The following is a 24,033-nucleotide window of genomic DNA, read 5'->3' as shown; positions in this document are numbered from 1 at the left end:
AAGATGTATATTTACTAAATAAGAGGCCATTTTTTGTGTCATTTTATTTAAGTCGTAAACAATTTTTATGGTATAAAACAAAAGCAAAATCCTTTAATATTTGTCCTCTCGCTTGAGTTTTAACTGTAGAAATAAATCTACATTAATGTTATTCCTACAGTTGACCACAGGAGGGCGCTTGAATATTTATTTGTTTATTCCGGATAGAAAAATAGACTTTCTGTACTGCATAGATTTCTGACAGCTAGATAATTGTTTGCATATTTATTAAGTCAGTTTATTAAGTCAGTTAGTTTTTTAAATGAGGTTTTCCTCTGGTTCTGTTACTATTTTTTCTCATTTTACTGGCTCAATTCAGAAATATATTAATTATGGTGAAAAAAATAACATTTAATTTTAAATAACAGATTAAAATTTAGCAAATAATAATAATGGTAATAGTAATAATAATATTTATAATAAGTTTTTGCATTAGTTTAACTGGAGGTATTTTGTTTAAGTGTAATTCACTCAGTTCACCACAGGAGGGCGATCAGATTCCAAATCTACATGTATATTATAGTGTCCACCTTATTCTTTGCAGACGCAGCCATCTGAATCTCTTTGGCTCAAGACTTTCGCTCTCATTCACTTCCATTCATTGTTTAGACGTTAAAACAGCTCGTTAATCTTCCTGATGTTGCAAACTGATTGCTGATTTTCTTATTATAGTATTATATTATTCTGCTTTGTCTGTGTAGTCATGGACATACTTGATTGTAGAGTTTTCTGCTGTTTATTATTCCTAGTCGTTTCTCCCAGAGGAAAAATTGTAGAATGAGGTCAATATTACAGTTAGTAAATATTTATCTTGCTAAATTAAACAGGTTATTTGACAGGTTTTTTGTGCTTCATCACTTGATAATACACAATTTCCTAGACAATTTCAGGCTGAATCTTCAGGCAGAATCAAAATGAGTGTAATGTATATGTTTCACCACAGGAGGGCGACTCGTGTCAATTTAATTCAACAGATTTTATTGAAATAACTTTGATTAAAAAAATAATTTAAAGCGATTTTAAAACACTTCAATCCAAAAAAAGGGGGGAGGGGACAAACAAAAATTGAGTGAAAAAGGTAAGTTTTAAAAAAATGTTATAATGTTAAATGTTTAAAAGTTTAAAAAAAGTTTTTAAAAAATGGATCAAAAAAGTTACAAACACAAGTAAAAAAAAAAGTAAAAAAAATGTTTAATAAAAAAAAGGTAAATAAAAAGTTTTTAAAAATAAGTAAAACAAAATGGGTTAAAAAAAGTAAAGTAAAAAAAGTTCAAGCAAAAACTTTCAGTACAAAAAAGAAACGGGTAAAAAAAAGGTAAGTAGAAAGAAAAGCATCAGTCCAGCGAAAGCAGTCAAGTCAAGCAGAGGCTGTGCTGTGGGCTGAGCGCTGGCCTCCTGTCTGGAAGGCAGAGGTTTACTCTCTCTCTGATGGACAAGACACTTGACTTCCACTGGCTTACCATCGTGAGTCATTTGATTTGAATCAAAGAGTTGAATTGAACTGAATCATATGAATCACCTGTGGAAGTGAATCTTTCACATGACACTTTTTCTGTCATTTTTTACCAGGCAGCAGGAACGAAGACAAATTAACGAAAAAATCAGGTATGAGTGTGAAAGCTCCAGTGGCTCAGTGGTATGGGCACGTCTCTCTGTAACGGAGAGATCCCGGTTCAAGGCCGGACTGGATGCGGAAGCATGACTGTGGAAACACAGTAACAGAAACACGGTTGCGGGAAGTGAGAAGGAACAGGATACGAGGGAGGTGACATCCAAGGCGCCTCCCCCGGGGACCCCACGGGACAAGGACCAGCAGGGGTTATATTGCTGAAAAGTATCACTACTTATAAAATATCCATATTCCTCCTCCACACTAAGTCCTCCCCCTCCTTCTCACCCTACTCCTCCTCCTCCACTCACCCTGAGCTCCCCCCTCTGGGCTGGGGGAACCCGGGCACACGCCGCTGCTGGTCCAGCGGGGATTCGTACCCGCAATCTCTGCATCTCCAATGCAGTGCTCTTAACCTTTGAGCCACAGACCAGCTGAAGATTACTGTGCTGGAACTTATATTTGACCTGCGTCCTGCAGGCCGTGCAAAAACAGGAAAAAAAACGATGTTTGAAAGCGAAGTCGTTGAATCGTTTCACGATATTCGCCGATTCGTTCTCTCAATCGTGATTCTGAATCGCTTCCAGCTGAATCCTGAGTCAGTGATTGACTCAAATTTGAATCACTCGGAGAGGATCAGTGATTCAATTGCAACTCAGTGATTCAAGCTACAAGTGAATCCCTGATCTTTCTCTCTCTGAGGTTCAAGCTTACTACTGAATCACTGATCTCTCTCTGAGGTTCAAGCTTACAGCTGAATCACTGATCCTGCTCAGTGGCTCAAGCTACAGCCGAATCGTTGATCCTGCTCAGTGATTCAGCAGTAACTTGAACCACTCTATCACTGAGAGGGATCAGCGAGTCAACCGTAACTTGAGTCACTGAGAGAGATCAGATCAGTGATTCACTTGTAAGCTTGAACCACTGAGAGAGAGATCAGTGATTCACTTGTAAGCTTGAATCACAGACAAGAAGGTAAAGATTCAAACACTGCAGTCAGTGTTTGAATCTTTACCAAGTTCACCAAGTGGATGAAAAGATCCAGAGTTAACGAGTCTCCTAATTGAGTGTGTTTGTGGTAACGACGCTCAGGTGTTTGTTTGCAGAGAGTGACCAGAGACGGGATTCAGAGAGCTGCTTTATTTCATTGCTTCTGGGAAGATAAACAGACACAGTGATTGAACTGCAGAAAACAGAAGTACAGGACTTTAAACCTGGATATATGACAACAAAATCTCAGCTCACCGACCGACAAAACTACCCGTTGTTCTGTCCACTTAAGATCTCAAACACACATAATCAAACACACACACACTCGGAATCTGCAGCGATTAATAAAGCTAATGCACATGGATTGCTGGGCTGCCTCTAAAAGGGGGAAAATGACAGTCTTTATGTTGAAGATCTGGAGAAAGAGAGAGATACAGACGTACCAATGAATCATTTGATCATCATCTAAACTTAGAAGCAAAATGCAATTAATAGCGACACCATTACAGACTTTTAACCCCCTCTGCACTCACACACACACACACACACGCGCGCGCAGACATAATCCAATAAAGGGCATTTGCACTATATCAAATCCAAATTAAACAAAATATCATCTCTAGAAAAATCTTCATTGTCGTATGTAAATGTGTTAAGAGCGGCTGTGGAGGAATTGCACTTGTTGCGTCAGCAGCAGCTCCGCCGTCCTCAGCTCTTTTCAGTTTTGCTCTTGCGGATGTGTTTGTATTTGTCCACATACGCCTTCACCAGAGTGGCCACCTTGTCTGCGTTCACCTCGCCACTCTTGCTGTGACACACCTGAGAGGAGGAAAACAACACCGTCAGCAAAAACACACATTTAAACACCATGCTGGAACATCAGAGACGACACTTTAGCTGTTTGATAAACTGCAGCAGTTTAAAAAACAAATCATAAAGATTCTGCAGTTTGGCGCCATCTTGTGGCTGAATAATAGATTGCTCCATCAGCCATTTTAATTCTAAAGTATATTATTCCCAAATAACAACCAGTAACACTAACAAAGGCTCATCTGGGAACTTTGAATAATATTGAGCATCAATACATAATATATATTTACTAGTAGTTAAATATTGATTTATTTATTTGACATGAACATCACAATTACACTGGACAATTAAATGCATTTGTTTAAGTTTTAGCAAACTTGCTAATTCTGAACACCTGTCCACAGGGGGCTTGGAAAAAATGACAGAATGGAAACATAATAAATACATATACACAACAGTATTTTATATGTTTGTCTGTTGCTGTTTTTATTTTTGGGAAAAAGTTTGGCGCCATCTTGTGGCTAAATGATAGATTGCTCCATCAGCTCTGTTCAGCCATTTTAATTTTATCATCACACTGGAAAAATAGATTTCTCAGTAGTTTAACATTTCTCAAACCAAAAAGCATTTTCTAGAGAAGATAAAAGTCAAAATGAAGGGAGTATATACTAAGCTAAAATTATATATTCGTATTTATTACAGTGCAGTCTGAAATACTTGATTCTGATTGGTCAGGCATGACATTCCATAATCCCAGATTACAACCAATGAAACTAATAACATCTGGGAACTTAAAGGAATAAGCTTAAGCGTCTGGGAATACGTTCACATGTTTGTATGTTGCTGTTTTTTGTTTGAGAGTTTGGCACCATCTTGTGGCTGAATAATAGATTGCTCCATCAGTTCTGTTCAGCCATTTTAATTTTTTATCACACTGGAAAAATAGTTTTCTCAGTAGTTTATTATTTATTATTAAAAAGCATTTTAAGACAAGAAAAATATTGCAAAATAAAGCAGGTATATACTGGGCTAAAATTAAATAATGATAATTATTACACTGCTGTCTGGAATACTTGATTCTGATTGGTCAGTTGTGACATTTTAAAGTTTATTATTCCCAGATAACAACTAGTGAAAGTAATAACAAAGGCTCATCTGGTAACTTTGTATTCACTGATGATCAAGGTTATTCATTCACATTTATTCTTCATTCACAGGTCTGTTGCTGCTTTTTTTGTGTGCGAGTTTGGCGGCATCTTGTGGCTGAATGATAGATTGCTCCATCAGCTCCATTCATTTTTTTTATCACACTGGAAAAACGTTTTTCAGTAGTTTATTTAACATTTCTCAAATCAAAAAGCATTTTCTAGTCAAAATGAAGCGAGTATAAACTGGGCTAAAAATATATCATGGTATTTATTACACTGCTGTCTGAAATACTTCCATTTTAAAAGTTGAATCTTTGTTTAAAGTGTGTCTGAACTACATTTGTATTAAATTTTGTGGGACCATCACCAAGAGGAAAGTTTTTTTTACTCTGTTCTGGCTATTTATGTTGTGCTAATTTGCATCTTTTCTCTCTTATTTTTTCATTATTTTATTATCGTTATTACTTGTAACTATTCCAAACTGCATACATAGTTTTAAAAATGTTAAGGATTTCTTGCACTTTAATATGAGTAAATCTAAATGTAAACTTACCTTCTCCACAGCTTTGCGCACGATCTCTTTATATTCGTCCTTGTTGATTTCGTTCTTCTGATAATATGGCTTAATGGCTGCTTTCACCTCATTGACGGCGCGCTCCTGAATCTGCAGTTTCTGTGTTGAAGAAGAGAAACAGAGTTCAGTGAAGAGCAGCACAGACATCCAGCACACCCTTCAAGAACACATTTGCAGGAGTGTTTAACCCTTGTGTGCTGTTAGAGACGTTTTCACCAACTCTGGGCTGATTCTGAGGCTTAATGTACCCACATCTTCAGGCTGTGTTATTGAATAGACTGATGTATTGCTGACAAATCTAATTATTGACATATTTTTGGGGAAAATGCTTTGGAACTTTTCAAAATCTCAACAATACACTCAGAGCAAATTGACTCCCCTTTCATTATGTTGGGGGCTGTTTTTGCCCCATTGACTTCCGTTATAATCACATTTATTGATTGCAAAGCCATGACAGCATATAAGCATGCATTCTTGATTGTTGCTGGTTTTCTCTGTTAGGAAGAGCTACAATTTGTCATTTGTAAAGGGTAGTCAATTCGAACAATACTCAAGGGTTTATGGCTGCACAATCAATGGTTTCAGCATCGATATCACAATGTGTGCATCCGCAATAGTCAAATCAAAGGATCTGCAATGCTGAATCGGCATTATTATCGACCAGAATTTGAAAAACACTCATAATTTGAGGAGTTTTTGCAACATTCAACCATAACGTTACCAAAACACTCATTATTTATGTGTGTTTTCATCATTTAATTCAGTTTAAAAATATTCAGGCATAAGAATTTGCATTTCTAACTAAAGATTAATTGCATACATATATATATATGATAAAGACTATGGTGTTACTTTGCATTTGATTATTAAATATTACTAGACTTTACAAAAATCATAAAGCACCATATATTTCAGTTGTACAGTATTGTTGCTCTACTGTATTTCTCAATGTTAATGATTGGTTTATTATGTTTTATATAGATGCATTCTCAAAATCTGACTCAAAAATCACCTTCAAATCAGCCCAATGTATCGAAAATGATGAATTCTTTCTAAATAGACATTAATTTCTGGTTATATATTCAATATAAAACATAAAGTAAAACATTGCAATGTCAGGTTTTTTTCCAGTATCGTGCAGCCCTAGAAGGGTTAATATTATTTTTTTGCTTTATTTATTTAACATTTTAGAGTTAAATTACATACAGCAAGGCCACCCAACACAAAGTTAAATTAAAATAAAAACTGTATTGAAACATGTCTGATAGAGTCTCACTCATATTTGACCAGAATTGTACAGTTTTCATTTACTTTGGCTGTGGTACGTTCCAAACTAATAATGTGCAGCAGGTAGAGTCTCCAAATCAGATCAACTTCTGAGCTTAATTTTAATGAAATTATTTACATTATCGACATGGGTAAATTCATTATTTCTTCAAATTAATGTAACCTCACATTATTTAATCATCATTTTGTTTGTTGTTTTTTTCCTCCATGATATTTTAAGCCATGAACCCGTAATATAACTTACACATAACTTCTAAAATAGATGCACAGCTGTTCATGCACAACTATGGGACTACAACAAAATGGAAATATCCTAAAACTAATTTACTAAATTGCTGGTATTTATCTAGGCTTTTGCACAAAAACAAGAATGACTAAAATAACTAAAACATGTAGGCCTACTTGTTTTGATTTTAATTCAGGTTATTTAACTATAATATTGAAAATTTGCCTGCTTGTATTTACTATCCCTTAAAGACCTAGAGGTATTTTGTGGGCACCTAATGGGCCTGTATTAATATTTTTTAAAGCAGTTTTATTTTGATTTTAGCAGCCTCAAGCGTCATGTATTGTTTTAAACAGGAGAACCTGAAGCTTCAATCTGTATCATTTAAAGGTCCAGTCTAAAATATTTTGTGGTCCAAAAACATATAAACAGACAGAAAATATTCCAGAATTTTAAGAAAACCTTTTTAAAAAAGTGACATTTTCTAGTTAACCTCATGAAGTTTGCTTTTTTTCTTTAGAAATGCACGCTATGATGTTTTATACTTCCAAAATACATTTTGTCTACATCCACCATTTCCTGAGCAAGTTATTTCAATGTTATTCTAAGGGATTTTTTAGTAGGAAAAAACTAGTGCATTTATTTACTGACAGTGTATTTGCCCAAAAGTTTTGGGAATTAACTAAAAAGAAAGATTGTTACAAAATAACAGAGCACTGAAACAAGTTTGACTTTTCCAAATAATATAATTTCAGTTACCATAAACAACAGCACTTACAATGAACAAATAAAAAATAAGAAAACAAGCTATAATGCGTCAAAGTCCAAATGAACATGGTGCAAATCCTCAGTAAAAAATTAGATATAAATATTTACTATACTAAAAATAGTTAAATAACTAAACTAGATTCAATATGGACCATCCTTAGGTTTTATGTGCCAGCATGGATATGGTGTTGACCCTGCTGCTTCTCAACTTATACGTTGCAGACAAACAGCAGCACCGCCATTTGCGTCCTTTAAAAACAGCAAGAGCAGCACTTCGTCTTTGCTGTGTCACTGTTTTGTCATGTTTTTGTGCATGTAAAAAGTACTTAGTATGAGAGTTATTTCATGCAAAACTTTGTCTTTGTGTTTTATTTAGCCGTTATCTCATTCTGGGTTGTTCAAATAGCTGATTGGTGATCCACAAAGCGAAACCTATGCTTATTGGTTGAGAGAGAGCTAATTTGAACCAATCTGGGCATGGAGGAGAGACAATGCATCAATGCATCATGTCTGGTTTGTCAGGAGACACAAGCCACGAGCGTTCCCTTGTCAAATCAGCGTTGTCAAAATGTGATGACGTAACCACACTGATTGCGGAGCCTCTGAAGGTCCGTGAATGTATTGTGTTATAGCGATGAAAATCTGAGATTCTCTCTCTCCTTGTGCCAATCTTTGAATTGTACGGATCGGATCAGCGGATCAAAAGTTATTAAACATTTAAGAACAATACTTATTTTTAACGGGCGGCTGTCTCGGTCTTTAAGGGTTAAGAACTAAAGATAACCTGTGTTCAATGTTTAGACATTGCTGAAACAGCATCAGGCCAAATCCTATTCTAATTGCCTACTTGAAAAATCCACCTTATTATTATTATTATTATTACAATTGGTATTATTATTATTATTATTAGTATTAAAATTATTAATATTATTTAGTTTCATTGTAAACTTTTAGTCTATTTCAAACTGTGGACATTAGCTTTTAGCATGGATCTGCAGTCTCACCTTCTCCTTCTCCTTCTTGGAGCTGTCTGCGTGGGCTTTGGGCTGCGTGCTGGAGCTGCTGGAGGTGGTGGAGGATGGCTGCACCGCACTGACCGGCACAGCAGGAGGAGGAGGAGGCCCACAAACCACTTTGGTCGGCACAGGTTTGAAAGACATTTTGACTGGCGCAGGAAAAATGGGCATCGCCTGCTGAGAAATATATGCGAGTGGTAAAACCAGATCAATGCTCACTGCAAAATTCAGAAGTTTTATTTGCAGCTTTAACAGGATATCTGCAGTTATATTGAAGACCTTTTTAACACCACACAGAACTAAATGTAAGACCAATTTTAATTTTAAGCAACTAATGAGCATCCCTAACACTGTTAATTACACAAAGTGTGGAAAACCTCAAAACAATATTATTGTTATTATCAGGGCTTGACATTAACACTCAACAACCCACCAAATGCAGGTAGATTTTAGCTGTGGCTAGGAATTAAATAATTTTTAAATTGTTTAACTCAACACCACTGTAAGGATGGCCCAATATGCATGCAAGAGACTGAATGATACCCTTTTACATTTATATATATAGTTATGTATTGTCTGTGGGGCTGACCTGAGATGGGTGGCTTTCGGGCGGCACCACAGTAAATCCGCCCTGCTGCACAGGTGGAGGAGGCGGAGGCGGTGGAGGAAGAGCCTGCACTGCTATAGAGGGCACCTGCATGAGCGGGCCAGCCTGGTGGAGCTGCACTGGTACTGGAGGAGGCAGGCTGAACTGTGGTGGAGCCTGCAGACCTGCGGTGGGAGGCCTCTGGAGCAGTGGAGCGGGGCCCATGGGGAAGCGCATGACCCCCATCACACCCATCTGATGCGGCAGCAGGGGCGGAGGCATGGCTGGCACAGCCTCAGTTGGCAGCGGCGCACTTGGCTCATTCTGTGGGGGATCTGAAATTACACCAATAATGGATATTAGATTATTCAATTAAAATATTAACTCTGAATGTGATTATGCAAACACAAACATACACATGTCTTCTCCTGACTTCAATTCGGTGATGTTTACATCTATCTTGTGGATATTCCTCAGCCATTTAGTCATATTTAGTTAACATTATTAGCGCACAAGTGTCTGCTTTTATATTTGGTGTTGTTTCTTTTGCTATTTGCTGGTAAAGAAAATCTATTCAGTCACTTCTAATATTTATACTTTGACTTTGCATTTCAAGGTTTTACTTAAGTTGCACTTAACCAGTAAATTAGAATAGAAACTGTAAAAAATGTTAATAGGTAACAGATGCTAAACTTTATAAAATAAAAACAATAAAAAAATAAAACACACCTGCTTGTTTTGGGACAGTCGGTGCGCTCTGATCCTCCTCTTGTTTGTTCCAGATGTTGTTTCCACCGCCGCCACCACCTCGATCTCTGCGCGAGTAGTAGTTCTGCACATCAGCGGGAAGAGTTCGCCGCACTGCCCAACTCGACGCCGACGACCACCCGGAGCGATCCAGTGGAGCCTCTGCACCTTCAGACTCTTTCCTCTTCCCTCCAGCTCTGCTATCATTAAAGCGATTGTATGAATCTGCATTATTAGTGGTCCCTGAGAAAGAATTGCGCTGCCTCCAGTTATCTCCTGGCTCCCCCTGCTGGCTGGACGCCCAGTGTGTGCCTCCTCTGCCACGTCCAGCACTCCAGCCGCCCCGAGACCAGGTGTCTCCATCTCCCAAATTCTCCTCTCTTCTCGCCGGCTCTCGCCCACGGTTATCAGCATCCATCCAACTCCTCTCCCTCTCCCTTTCTCTCACCCAATCAGGGTTCTCGTTCCTCCCTCGATCAGGTGAGGATTCATGGAAGTTTCCATTATCGGAAGAAACAGGGTCTCTAGTTGAGAAATGTGCAGGTTTTTCAGTGTTATTCCTCCAGTTGGAATTGCGAAATCCTCGTCCACCACCTCTGCCTCTCCATCCTTCTCCTCCTCCACCCCAGGAGTCTCGTTTTCGGGGAGAGTGTCCTCCGTGGTCTGCACGCTCCTGGGACGGGCTGCGGCGTCCAGGTCTGCTCCTGTTCCTGGACCTAGAGCGACTCCTCCGTCTGCGGCTACGCTCTCTGCTTCGGCTACGACTACGGTTTCTCCGACTGTCCCGTTCTTCCTCTTGGTGGTCACGGTTTCGAGATGTGGAGCGAGTTTTGTGGCTTCGGTCCCGGGATCGAGACCTTGATCTGCGTTCATTCCTAGACTCCCGGTTCGGAGACCAAGTGGTTGAAGATGAGTGGAAGCGGGACCTGCGGGATCGTCCCTCCTTCTTATCCGAGGTTTTCGATTCTTTAGAGCTCTCTATCTTCTCAGCAGGATCTTGATTGGCCATCTGAGGCACAATCGCAGCGGGAACCATCTCCACCTCAGCAGCACTCTCTGATGCAGGAGAATCACACTCCATGGGAATGAGGTCAGTGTTGTCCTGAGAACTCCTCACATTAGTGTCCATTGTTTCGGGAGCAAAAATATCTCCAGGAACTGAAGGTCTAGTTTCGAAAGCAGAACTATCTCCAGGTACCGACGGTCTAGTTTCTGGAGCAGAACTTTCTCCAGGAACTGACGGTCTAGTTTCAGGAACAGAACTATCTGCAGGTACTGAAAGTTTAGTTTCAGAAGCAGAACTATCTCCAGGAACAGGCGGACTAGTTTCGGGAGCAGAACTATCTCCAGGAACAGGGTGACTAGTTTCAGGAGCAAAAATCTCTTCAGCAACTGACGGACTAGTTTCAGGAGCAGAAATCTCTCCAGGAACTGACGGACTAGTTTCAGGTGCAGAAATCTCTTCAGGAACTAATGGTCTAGTTTCGAGAGTAGAAATCTCTTCAGGAACCATTGGTACAGGGCTCTGGTCCACCTCCTCTGTGGTGTCAGGCTCTGGTATCAAATCCACAATCTCTTGTAGAGCTGGAAGGTTACTGGAGTCTTGTGTGTAAGCCTCCTCTGTGGTGTCAGGCTCTGGTTTCGGATCTGCAATGTCTTGGAGATCTGGAAAGCTACTGGAATCCTGCTTTTCAGGATTGTCTTCTGTGCTGTCAAGCTCTGGTTTCAGATCCAAATCCTGATCTGAAGCATCTGTAGGTGATTCAGCTGTCAGTTGCTCTTTAAAAGATAAAACAGCATCCTGGGAATCAGACGGAGACTCCTGTGGTTCTAAAGATCTGGAAGGAGACGAGCAGTCTTGGTTCAGTTCTGGTGAAGCATTCATCAGCTCCACCTGATCTTCATCATCAGTCATCACTTCTTGCCTGCTATTGTCGTCTTCTTCAACCACATTCTTAGTGACCACTTCTTCTTCTTCTGCAGTTTCCTCATCCTGGTTATCAGCATCATCAGGTTTGTTCTCAGAAGGACTTGTCTCATTCTCCTCCTCCATCTTTTCCTTTGTGTCCACTGGGTCTTGCCCACCATCAATCTGATCCGAGTTTGCTTTCTGGTCAGTTTTTGATTCTTCGGATTCAGCTGCTCCATCTTCCTTGTGATTTTCTGCTTCAGGTTCTTGCTCCTCATCCTCGCGTTTCTCCACTTTCAGCTTCTTTGGCCGTCCTCTTGTCTTCACTCCAGATCTCGGATTATTCCCTTGCTGGCCTCTGCTTGTAGACGCAGTATCATTTAGCGTTTGTGAGGTGTTGTCAGTATCGTTCTGTTGTGAGTGTGCAGAAGAGGAATCCTCCGCTTCTCCTCGGCTGCGTCTGGAGGACCGCCGGGTTGCAGGAGCTTCTGCCGGCTTCACAGAGCTCTTTGATCCAGAACCCCTTGTGCCTTTTCTTTCCTCACCTTTGGGGCAGGTGACGGCACAAACCATGCCATGAGGAACTAAGAAAGGAGATGCAGCAAGTGTTAACAAATCTTTTTAAAGTATGCAATTTTTTTAACCAATACTTTTAGGCAGCCAAAAATGCAGTGCATCCCTACAGCTGCCTTCGACTGCACACGACATTCGGAAACGATTGCCGGAATGCGCCCCCTTGTGGCAATTGCCCAGAACTTTCAGTTTTGTCATGCACCATGGGAGAGAAGCTGATTCTCGCAGTGTCAAAAATAAAGGAGTGCAAAAGCAAGATCCTTTATTCTCCATGCGTTCACCATGGTTGAATGAATGAATGAATACTAGAAGTTCAGCGCGCAAAATATTTGGGAGGGAAGGTGGAGACAACATTAAAAAATAATGAATAGAATAGAATAGAAATGTTTTTTTATTATAGACTTTTTTGTAATTAAAAAAAATAAAAAACTATTTCTCATCTCGAGCACACGGACCTGCTTGGACAATGCTGAAATGCATCACACCCAGTCGGCCAGTCGCATACTGCCTAGTCGCAGGAGTTCAAATACTTTAATGGATCTACAGCTTAAATCGGATCTAAATTTTCCACATACGGAGATGATCAGAAGTCCACAGCTCCTGGACTACTCTCCACTGAAAATGAATGACTTACGGTCTGTCGTTTACAGTGGAAAGGCAGTTAAAGAATTTAAAGTAAAACTAACAAACAAAAATAAACCAAAAACGGAAATCGACAACAAAACTTACCTGTATGTTCTGAAAGCAGCAGATTCAGAGAAGCAGAGACAGCTGACAGAAGTAGGTGTGAGCGGACTGACACCCTAAAAATCCACATACATGTTCAGAAACGACAAACACTTGCATGCAGTTGCAAATCACAAGATTAATCTGAATAAAAAGTTAATAATACAACTTTTTGTCAGACCAATTATGCAGACCTGATCAACTAAAATACAACTAAATACAACTAAATTTACGTTTGCCCTTCCGTTTGCATTGTATACATACAGTTGAAACCAGATGTTTAAAAATGTTTGATGTTTGAAAGTCAGATGTTAATTTGACTAAACTTCTCTTTTAGGTAAGTTAGGATGATCACATGTGTTTCTGGTCTGCTTAATAGCAGAATAATGGGAGAGATATTTTTTGAGAAATTGTTGAAACTTTTCTTGATAGGCAAGTTGACATACAATAAGATTATTCTGCCTCTGAAACAGTTTAGAGCAGTGGTTCTCAAACTGTGGTACGTGTACCACTAGTGGTACACAGGCTTCCTTCTAGTGGTACGCGGAGGAATGAAATATGTCATGTACATGCTACACACATTTCAAAATTTATGAAAAATGATATATATATTATGTATAATATATGCCATATATGACATATAGCCTATATTTCTGAGGTGATCTACCACGTTTTTTAACTGTGCAGAGTTGTAGCTGCTTTACTGGGCCTACTGTGCTACTGTAGTTCAATACTGCTCATTTTAGTGGTACTTGGAGAGACAATTTTTTCTGAGGTGGTACTTGATGAAAAAAAGTTTGAGAACCACTGGTTTAGAGGATGGTGTCTTGGTTTTGGAAGTTTCTGATTGGCTAATTGACAACAGTTAATTGAAGACACAACTGTAAAATAGTATTTAAGGAAAACCTCAAACACACTGCTTCCTTGTGTGACAACATGGGAAAATCAACAAGCCAGAATCAACAACAAAGCCAGATTACAATTACCTAAATTACACAGGGAAAAAGACTCATGTTTGGAGGCATGTCCTGTGTTCTGATGGAGCTAAGATTGAACTGTTTGGCCATCATGAGCAGTGTTACATTTGGAGGACAAAGGGGAAAGCTTACAAGCCTAGGAACACCATCCCAACTGTGAAGTATGGGGGCAGCAGCATCATGTTGTGGGGCTGTTTTGCTGCAGGAGGGACTGGTCCACTTCACAGCATAGATGGCATCATGTAGAAAGAACATTATGGAGAAATACTGAAGCAACATCTCAACACATCAGCCAGGAAATTACAACTTGGCCACAAATGGCTCTTCCAAACAGACCATGACCCTCAGCATACTGCCAAATCAGTTCAAATGTGCTTTAAGGACAACAGAGTGAATGTTTTGGAGTGGCCATCACAAAGCCCTGACCTCAATCCTATAGAAAATGTGTGGGCAGAGTTGAAAAAGCTTACGTAACAAGACTGCCTACAAAAATCCGACTCAGTTACACCCGTTCTGTCAGGAGGAATGGGCCAAAATTCCTGCAAACTATTGTGAGATGCTTGTGGAAGGAGACCCAAAACATTTGTCCAAGTTATACAGTTTAAAAATAAAACTAAAAAAATACCAATACCAAGGAAATGTGTGTAAACTTTTGACTGTCTAGAAATTACAAAAAAAAAAAAAAAAAGATAACGTAATTTTGGTAATTTAGGTAATCCTAAATGAGCTAAAATAGTAAACGTTTAGTATGATTTACCATCAGACATTTTTTTAAATGGTTATGTTCCTTTTTTTAGAGTGTATGTAGAATTCTGGTTTCAACTGTATGTATGTATATATATATATATATATATATATATATATATACACACACACACACACACACACACACACACACACACACACACACACACACACACACACACACACACACACACACACAAACACACAAACACACAAACACACATACATACAAATATGTTTAAAAAAAAAAACATGCTTCTCACCTGGGAACACATGTAGAAAAACTAGGAACAGACGCTTGATGCAACCTGCGCTTTCTCTCTAATCTCCTCCACTGGACGCCGTCCTCACAAACCTCAACCGATCCGGCCCTACAACACACAAGACAGACAAAAACTCTCTTTAATATGATGGAGGAGACACTTTTCAGCCAATTAAATGACTGAAGCTTCTTACATGACTGTGCCGACCATTGCTCCCTGCTGTGATGAGTGGAAATGCTGAGTGGGCAGAAGAGTGTGGCATGAGTCTCCACTGGCCTGCACACATAAAACACAGCTTAACACTTTCGCTTTCATTTACACACAATTCATTCACCATACAATCATAATGCAAGACTAACCTTTTTATTTGAATCCACGAATGCATCAGAGTCACCTGCTGGGAATAAAAGAGATTTATGTTGACAAGACTGACAAATAAATCTGTGCAAAGACACAGACAGTTCACACAAAACATGACAATTAACTCAATATTTACTCTCCGTCAAGTGGTTATAAACCTTTGAGATTATTTCTTCTGTTGAACACAAAAGAAGATATTTTGAAGAATGTTAAAAACCTGTAGCCATTAGCCCCTTTCACACAGTGATGCCGGTAAAAATCAGTAAAATTTCCGGAACGACTTTACCAGTATATTTATAAAAGCGCTGTTCATACAGGTGAGGACATCACGGAATTTTTTCCGAAAAAGACTGTTCACACATCCATTCCAAAATACCGGTAAATTCTGACATCATTAACCAGAAATTATCTCTAAATGGCTGCGCTTGCATTTTGACTACATTACAAACTCTGTGGATGGATCAGTATTGTAAACAACTTCGATGAAAACATGAAGGAACACTTTTGCATGTCGAGATGTACATAATATGTGTGTGTGCTGGCGCTCACGGGCTACTTCACGGGCACACGCAACGCATCAAGCAACTGAAGGAAGCAGAGCTTGAAGGTAAACAAACAACGGCTTATCAAAAGTGCATTTGCTCTTTCCGGCAATCTTCCTTCTGCGTTCACACAGCGCAGCATTCCGGCAAATTACCGGTAATCTTACAACTTCTCTTTCCAGAAAATATCCGGAACCAATTTACCGGCATTTTTAAAAAGGGCCTGTTCAAACATACAAGACCTTTCCAGAAAATTGCCGGTAATTTTCCGGAAAGCTCTGTATGTGTGAACAGGGTTATTGACTTCCATAGTAGGACAATATATACTATGCAAGTCAATGCTTACAGGTTTCCAACATTCTTCAAAATATCTTCTTTTGTGTTCAACAGAAGAAAGAAACTCAAACAGGTTTACAATAAAGCAAAAGGTGAGTACATGATGACAGAATGTACATTTTTGGGGTGAACTATACCTTTAATATGTGTAGTGGTGTGTGATATTGACAAAAGTATGATATCCTGGATATATTGTGATTTCAATAGTCAAGTTATTTTAATGATTGTGGTTTTCCTTGGCTGATTTAGATCTTGCATAAATAAATATGACCCTAAAACTCTAATACCACCAGTATTTATGATTCACTGAATGATTTATTCAAATGATTCGTTCCAAACGACTCATTCATTTAGAAACCAATCAAGTGACTGTTATGAATGGATAAATGAATCAATAATTTGTTCATAAACAGACCGTTTAGGTTTGGAAACACTGCAGTGAGAAGCAAACATTTTCTGCTGTAGCTTTGAAATTATTTTTGTTGGTATTAAAAGAAAGAAAAATAAACTTGTTTACTATGAACAATATGAAGTTTCTCATTTGAGTTGACAGCCATGTATATGTACAGTTGAAGTCAGAATTATTAGCCCCCTTCCGATTTTTTTCTAATTTAGATATTTCCTAAATAATGTTGAACAGAGCAAGGACATTTTCACAGTATGTCTGATAATATTTTTCTTCAGGAGAATGTCTTATTTGTTTTATTTCGGCTAGATTAAAAGCAGTTATTAATTTTTTTAAACACTGTTTTAAGGTCAAAATTATTAGCCACTTTAAGCTATATTTTTTCCTTGATAATCTACAGAACAAACCACTGTCAAACAATAAGTGTATAATTACCCTAACCCACCTAGTTAACCTAATTAACCTAGTTAAGCCTTTAAATGTGACTTGAAGCTGTATAGAAGTCTCTTGAAGAATATCTAGTCTAATATTATTTACTGTCATCATGACAAAGACAAAATAAATCAGTTACTAGAGAACAGTTAATAAAACTATTATGATTAGAAATGTGTTGAAAAAAATCTGCTGTCTGTTAAACAGAAATTGGAGAAAAAATATATACAGGGGGTCTAATAATTCAGGGGGGCTAATAATTCTGACTTCAACTGTATATGCAGTGCTATATATTTAAATATGTGGAGTGATTACTAAGTAATCTAATTAAATTACAGCCCAATTACTATCAAATTAAAACATCCTAAATTTAAACTAGCATATTCATTAATGCTTTTTCATCTTACATCAACATATTTCCCATACCAATAGATTAGAAAACGATGAAATAATTGTTAAAAATACTGAAATAATGACATTTTTACAACCAAACATGAACAAAACAAAGATCACGTACATTTTCTGTGGCATTTCTGTTTGGGATTGGCTCTTTTCTCCTGCGTTCTCTCCACACTTCCGGTCTCTGCCCTGTAAAACACACATAACTAATGAACAATCAGACGAACAGCAGAATGAGCATGCACAAACACAGGTAAACAGGACGTACGCAGAGTTTCCACACATGCGTTGACCATCCTGACCGCAGCCCGTGCGATTGTCCATCAGTCTGGGCTTGATCTTCACAGGAAGCTGAAACATAGAGAGGAATCATTTAATATAATCAGGAATACCTTGTATGTATTTTGTTTAGCTTTTTAATTCTACACCATTTCTGCTGGTTTTTTTGTCTTGATTACAAAGTTATTCCTAAGATGGCATGGACCACTGGGGGGGGGTAGGGGGTGAATTTAGTTTTTGTTTTATTGTAAAAGAAATTTGAAGGATTTTTATGGCCTCTCATGTGTAAAATCAATAAGACAATTTGCAGGAATACGATAGAGAGACATGCAGGACATCAGGAAGGCTGACCTTAATGCACTGCTGCGAGGAGCCCTGAAGGAAGATCACGCTGAAGGGTCTGCGGTCCACCGGACAGGACTGAACCATCTGTGGCACAACACACACACACACACACACACACACACACATCATAACACTGCAGATGCAAATTATATACAGGTAGTTCAATCTGGCAGAAAAACACACTTAACATTGGATGGATGCATGGATGGATGGGTGGTTGGATGGGTGGATTGGATGGGTGGATTGGATGGGTGGTTGGATGGGTGGAAGGTTGGATGGGTGGTTGGATGGGTGGATTGGATGGGTGGATTGGATGGGTGGATTGGATGGGTGGTTGAATGGGTGGTTGGATGGGTGGTTGAATGGGTGGTTGGATGGGTGGTTGGATGGGTGGAAGGATGGATGGAAGGTTGGATGGGTGGTTGGATGGGTGGATTGGATGGGTGGTTGGATGGGTGGTAGGATGGGTGGAAGGTTGGATGGGTGGTAGGATGGATGGAAGGTTGGATGGGTGGTTGGATGGGTGGATTGGATGGGGGGTTGGATGGGTGGTTGGATGGGTGGAAGGTTGGATGGGTGGAAGGTTGGATGGGTGGAAGGTTGGATGGGTGGAAGGTTGGATGGGTGGTTGGATGGGTGGTCGGATGGGTGGTCGGATGGGTGGATTGGATGGGTGGATTGGATGGGTGGATTGGATGGGTGGATAGGTAGTTTGATGGGTGGTTGGATGGGTGGAAGGATGGATGGGTGGTTGGATGGGTGGTTGGATGGGTGGATGGATGGATGGATGGATGGATGGATGGGTGGTTGGATGGGTGGATGGGTGGTTGGATGGGTCGATGGATGGGTGGGTGGTTGGATGGGTGGATTGGATGGATGGATGGGTGGGTGGGTGGATGGGTGGGTGGATGGGTGGAGGACAGATAACTGCTTTCAGGGTTTACCATGGTAAGTCAGATATCTTTTCAAGAAATTTGAGGGGGGTTTAAAATAATAAAGATAGCAGACGTCAATGACTTATTTGAATTATTAAGCCTGACATGTTTACTGTTTCAAAATATTTTTTAAATAAATTATACTGTGTTTAATGGGAAAAAATTTTGTTGTTTTTTAACTAGACATTAAAAATAACCATATTTTAGTGAAGTAATCACAATACTGTGATTTTTTTTTTTATTTATTAAAAGGTTATCATATCGACCCATGCCTACATGTACACAACTGCTCGACAATCCCTATAATGCACCATGAGAGTTAATGTGGATGGTCCTTTGCTGCTGGAGATACTGTTGTCTAAATAAAGTCTTTGACACCATAGAAATAACCCCTAAATACTTATGATATACCACAGGAATGGTGTACCAGAACATTTTACCATAACCATTTAAACCATGGCTTTTCCAAACCGTGGTAAACCTTGAAACCGATTATCATCCCATGCTTAGGTTATACAGCGATTAATCTGACCTGTGCCCAGCGAAGGATGCAAGCAGAGCAGTAGACATGTCTGCAGCAGTCGGGAACGGCTCGATCGCTCCGTCTGGGGCGGTTCAGACAGATCGGGCAGCGCTGAGACTCTTCATCCTCCAAAGTGTCCTCCGAGTTCTGACCACCTGAAAAATCACAATGTTGAAGTTTTAATAGTGTTGACACGATCACTGGTATCAAGGTGGTTAGAAAACAACTATTCAAACTGTGTTATTGAAATCATGATTGTTATTGCAAATCAACTGTAAATGTGAATGCATATTTTGATATACAGTAGTCAACAATTGAAGTGGTTCAAATCCTTTCAGAGTTGTCCTAACACTATTAAACAGCCATTCTTGCATTAGGATAATTTTGAAAAACATTTTTGATCCATTTCAAATGTCGACTGCTATAGTCATTTAATAAATACAGTAGTCAACATACGAAAGTCAATCAAAAATGTTTTTCAAAATTGTCCTAGGACAAGAACAGATTTTGTCAATAGTTTAAGACAACTTTGATGAAAGGTGATGGTCCTCTTTAAATGTTGACTACTGCACACAGTCAAGCCTAAAGGTAATCACAGCCCTGGTAAATTCTGACTTAGAGTTTTTCTCCACAATAATGCCTCTTGTAAATTATTGTATTATCTTTTGGGAGAAATCAGGGTAATTTTTGGTTAAAAGAAAAAAAAAAAAGATTTAATTAAAGTGAATTTAGGTCAGAATATGCAAAGATTATGATTAAATACAGGCTTCACTGTATAATGTGTTTTAGGACTGCACAATATATCATTTCATCATCAATATCTCAAAACTTACATCGCAGGATATGCAATGTTCAGTCTTGACCAGAAGCTATAGAACTGTATTTAATTACTGTATTTATATGAAAAAAGCACTTCAAATTTTGTCTTGTTTTTATTCAAAACATCTACATTTCTAAGCGAAAACAAGATTATTTTACCTACCCCGTGCACTGGCAGATTATTTAGCTTGTGTTAACTCTTAAATTTGACTTACTACTTCTGAAGTTGAAAACAAAGCAATATTTTTACTTGCTGCAAGAATGTATTGATACTTGGACTAGAAACCAGACAAAGCAAAATTAAGAAAGCATTTTATTTGGCATCGTGATTATTCAATTTCTATACCTGAATATGTTAGACTGTCAACTACTGTTAAGACTGTCAATAAAAAAGGTCAATTAGTGCTATTAACTATCTTGTGAAACTATACTCATAATCCATTCATTCATTTTCTTGTCGGCTTAGTCCCTTTATTAATCTGAGGTCGCCACAGTGGAATGAACCACCAACTTATCCAGCAAGTTTTTACGCAGCGGATGCCCTTCCAGCCACAACCCATCTCTGGAAAATATACTTATTATCGCAATATTTAATCGCAAAAAAATAAAATATCGCAATCTCAGACTTTTAATATTGTGCCGCACTAATATTTTTACTCTTTTCTTTTCTATTTATTTAATGTATTTATTCTAAATATAATATACTGTATCTATAATTTTAATTTACAGTTTGTTGCACACTATTGTAAATACTAACTATTGTGAAAACTTAAAAAATAAATAATAATAATAAAAAACTCTGTCCAACATGTCTAAACGAGATATTTTCATCAAATCAAACAACCTTTTTTGGCTTTTATAAAGGAGCTTAATGAGGTTTTGTGAAAAACAAGGGAAACATGGATCCCTGTGAGGGAAATTTCCAAGACTTAACAAACAAAACCTTCAATAAGAAAACCAAATGTTTCAATAAAAATATGCACATGAATTAGGGCTGCACAAGCATCGATATCGCAATGTGTGAATCTGCAATAGCCACATCGCAAGATATGCAATGTTGAGTCTGAATTATAGTTGACCAGGAGCTAGTTAGTTACTGTATTTATACAGAATTTATATGACTTATGCAAAAAACAACAACAACAACAACATTTTTTCTTACTTAGAATTGTTATCTTGTTTCTAGTCCAAATATCTCCATTTAGAAGCAGAAACAAGATTATTTTACTCAACCAGCTGGCAGATAATTTAGCTTCTTTTAAGGAAAAACTCCTAATTTTGCAAAGTAGAAAAAAAACAACAACAATATTTTCACTTAAATCGAAGAATTTTTTTGATATTTGTAATAGAATTAAGACAAAGCAAAGTAAGAAAGGCAATTACACCACTGGGATTATTTAATTTCTATAACTGAATACTGTTAGACTCCCCAAAAAAACATCAAATAGTTATTAAACTATCTTATGAAACTGAACTTACGTCGCAATATTTATCACAGAAACATTAAATATAGCAATCTCAGATTCTTACCAATACCGTGCAGCCCTAATGCATTTCTTCTCAATACAATATACAGTATCTATTCTTTTAATTTACAGTGTGTTGCACACTATTGTGAATTCTAACATGAAGCTTGTCTTCATAAAAATAAATAACAAGTAAATAAATAAAACAAATCTGTCCAACATGTCTAAACGAGATATTTTCATCTAATCAAACAACCCTTTTTAGCTTTTATAAAGCAGCTTTATGAAGTTTTGTGAAAAACAAGGGAAACATGGATGTCTGTAAGGAAAATTTCCAAGTGCAGATTTAAAAAAATAATATCTTCAATAAGAAAACCAAATGTTCCTATAGAAATATGCAAATGAAATAATAGAAACAGACATAAACAAACCCCAAAATTCACAGATCATCATTTATGTTGTTTATAAAGCTGCCAGTTTAATTTATTATCTTTTCCTTTCAGATACAAAGTTTAACGTATTGTCTTAAATGTGTGTGACATTATTCATGAACACTGTAACAAAACAGTGGTGATATTAATAACTGCGATCAATTTGGTCACTATAATCGTGATTACTAAAGAGTTTTTGTCTTGCTTCTAGTCTAAACATCTTCAAATTCTTAAATCAAGAAGCATTTTCTAGACAAGTAAACATTATTGTATTGTTTTGAAAAATAATATGTTAAAATTGACTGAGTTTTTCCTTAAAACAAGCAAAATAATCAGCCAATGGGGTAATCAAAATAACCTCATGCCAAAACGAATAACAACATTATTCAGTTCACCCCAATTTTGGCTTGTTATTTCAGAAAACAAGATAATATTTAGTGCTTGTCCAAAAAATGCTTCTTGTTTTAATAATTTTCAGATATTTAGACAAGAAACAACACAAAAACTCTGAGTTATAAAAGCATTTCTAGTAGTGTACATGTTTTAATAACAATACTGTACACAAAGCAACCAAAGGAATAATACCCAAACACAAGGGACACATTTCAGACGAACTTAACAGCTCAATCAGTGTATTATGTGTGTAAATAAACAAACAGCACGAGCAGATTTCAAAATAAATCAAATAAAAGCCCCACTCACCCTTTCCTGGCCCTTCCTGCATCTTTGGCTCCGGGTCACAGCAGCTCTGAGCCCTCGATTACTTCACCAGCACATTTGCAGAAATAAAAACATATACAATAAGTATAACTGTGCCACATTATGCCTATAATAATGACAGCACTGTGTCTTTATTTACTCTGTTTACTCTCTCACTCTCTCTCTCGGCACAGCTGAAGTTAGTTGTTCATTAGCCATGTTTAAATGAGACACAGGTCTCATTTAAATACACGAGTGCTCATTTAAGTAAGTCCTCTGCGTGTTATTGGTGCGGATAACACAGAAATACGCACGCAGAGATGTTTACGTGCCGTGTTTATAAGTTCAGACTGTTGTTTATCAGTGTGACGCGGCTAGCTGTGTTAGCATCTGCTGTCATTAGCACACACTCACCTCCGCGCGCGTTCCTCCACAGACTTCAGATCATATAATAACACACTCGTCGCTCCTCAGCGCAGAAATACACACTTTTCTGGCACTTTCATCAATACTTGTGCTCGTAATCTCGATAGATTTAAAGGCGTCCGGCCACATGTGGGTCAGAGGCTGCAGTTCCGCCTCTTCACCGCTGAGTGGCGCTGCTACGGGGCATGACGGGAGACTCCCTGCGTCATCACGTAGGGTTTAAGGTTCACCGACGTAGTCTTTTTTGTTTTTAATTAAAGGGGTGGTCCTATATTTAAATGTTCACATATTTGCTTGAACAATAATAGAAAAGCATTAATACTTTTAAATTGGCACAAAAGACGATTATTTTACATTCATAAACTTAACATCGACATTAGCAATAATACTAATTCAACCATACAAAATTATATAAATATTTAAATAATATAATAACGATAAAATAGCGAATACAATAATAAAAAATAATCAGAAGGAGAGTTTAAGTTCTCATAATTCACGGAGGTAAAATTCAACGATGACTCTTTTATTTATTTATTTATTGAACACATAGTAATGTAAAACAACTTTAAATTCTCAATTCTTCTTCACATTACAAAAAAAATAACAAATGCAATAAAAGGGAATCAATTATACACATAGA

The 24,033-nt window shown here is 37.9% G+C and overlaps 1 protein-coding gene across 11 annotated transcripts; it reads right to left on the bottom strand.

Moving 5' to 3' along the window:
* Positions 1-2,773: 2,773 nt before the first annotated feature.
* Positions 2,774-23,552, bottom strand: scaf11 (SR-related CTD-associated factor 11). Of its 11 annotated transcripts, none has more exons than XM_073946808.1 (15): positions 23,125-23,552; positions 22,968-23,028; positions 19,559-19,704; positions 18,098-18,175; positions 17,736-17,818; positions 17,586-17,656; positions 15,352-15,389; positions 15,186-15,268; positions 14,993-15,100; positions 13,012-13,085; positions 9,783-12,293; positions 9,057-9,388; positions 8,456-8,641; positions 5,150-5,269; positions 2,774-3,457 (listed from the first exon to the last, which is right to left on the bottom strand). In XM_073946808.1, exons 2-15 carry the CDS (start codon positions 22,987-22,989, stop codon positions 3,347-3,349), a joined length of 3,963 nt encoding a protein of 1,320 aa, XP_073802909.1. In that variant the 5' UTR covers positions 22,990-23,028; positions 23,125-23,552; the 3' UTR covers positions 2,774-3,346. The 11 variants fall into 11 exon arrangements, with proteins under 11 accessions (XP_073802909.1, XP_068076813.1, XP_073802910.1 ...); XM_068220712.2 differs by having other exon boundaries at positions 8,456-8,644; positions 23,373-23,552; XM_073946809.1 differs by having other exon boundaries at positions 23,373-23,552.
* Positions 23,553-24,033: the final 481 nt, after the last annotated feature.

The sequence above is a fragment of the Danio rerio genome, chromosome 4, assembly GCF_049306965.1.
Source record: "Danio rerio strain Tuebingen ecotype United States chromosome 4, GRCz12tu, whole genome shotgun sequence".
Classification (NCBI taxonomy): Eukaryota; Metazoa; Chordata; class Actinopteri; order Cypriniformes; family Danionidae; genus Danio; species Danio rerio.
The sequence above is the reverse complement of the archived record's forward strand: the minus strand, read 5'-3'. Positions and strand labels throughout refer to the sequence as shown.

What these genes read in the sequence shown, in the direction of transcription:
- scaf11 (XM_068220712.2), bottom strand. Translation starts at nt 22,989, where the DNA reads ATGCAGGAAGGGCCAGGAAAGG. An exon ending in TCGTGGATTCAAATAAAAAG is followed by an intron (nt 15,269 to 15,351) that starts GTTAGTCTTGCA and finishes TTATGTGTGCAG; the next exon opens with GCCAGTGGAGACTCATGCCA. An exon ending in CCAAGAAGGAGAAGGAGAAG is followed by an intron (nt 5,270 to 8,455) that starts GTGAGACTGCAG and finishes TCTTCAACACAG; the next exon opens with AAACTGCAGATTCAGGAGCG.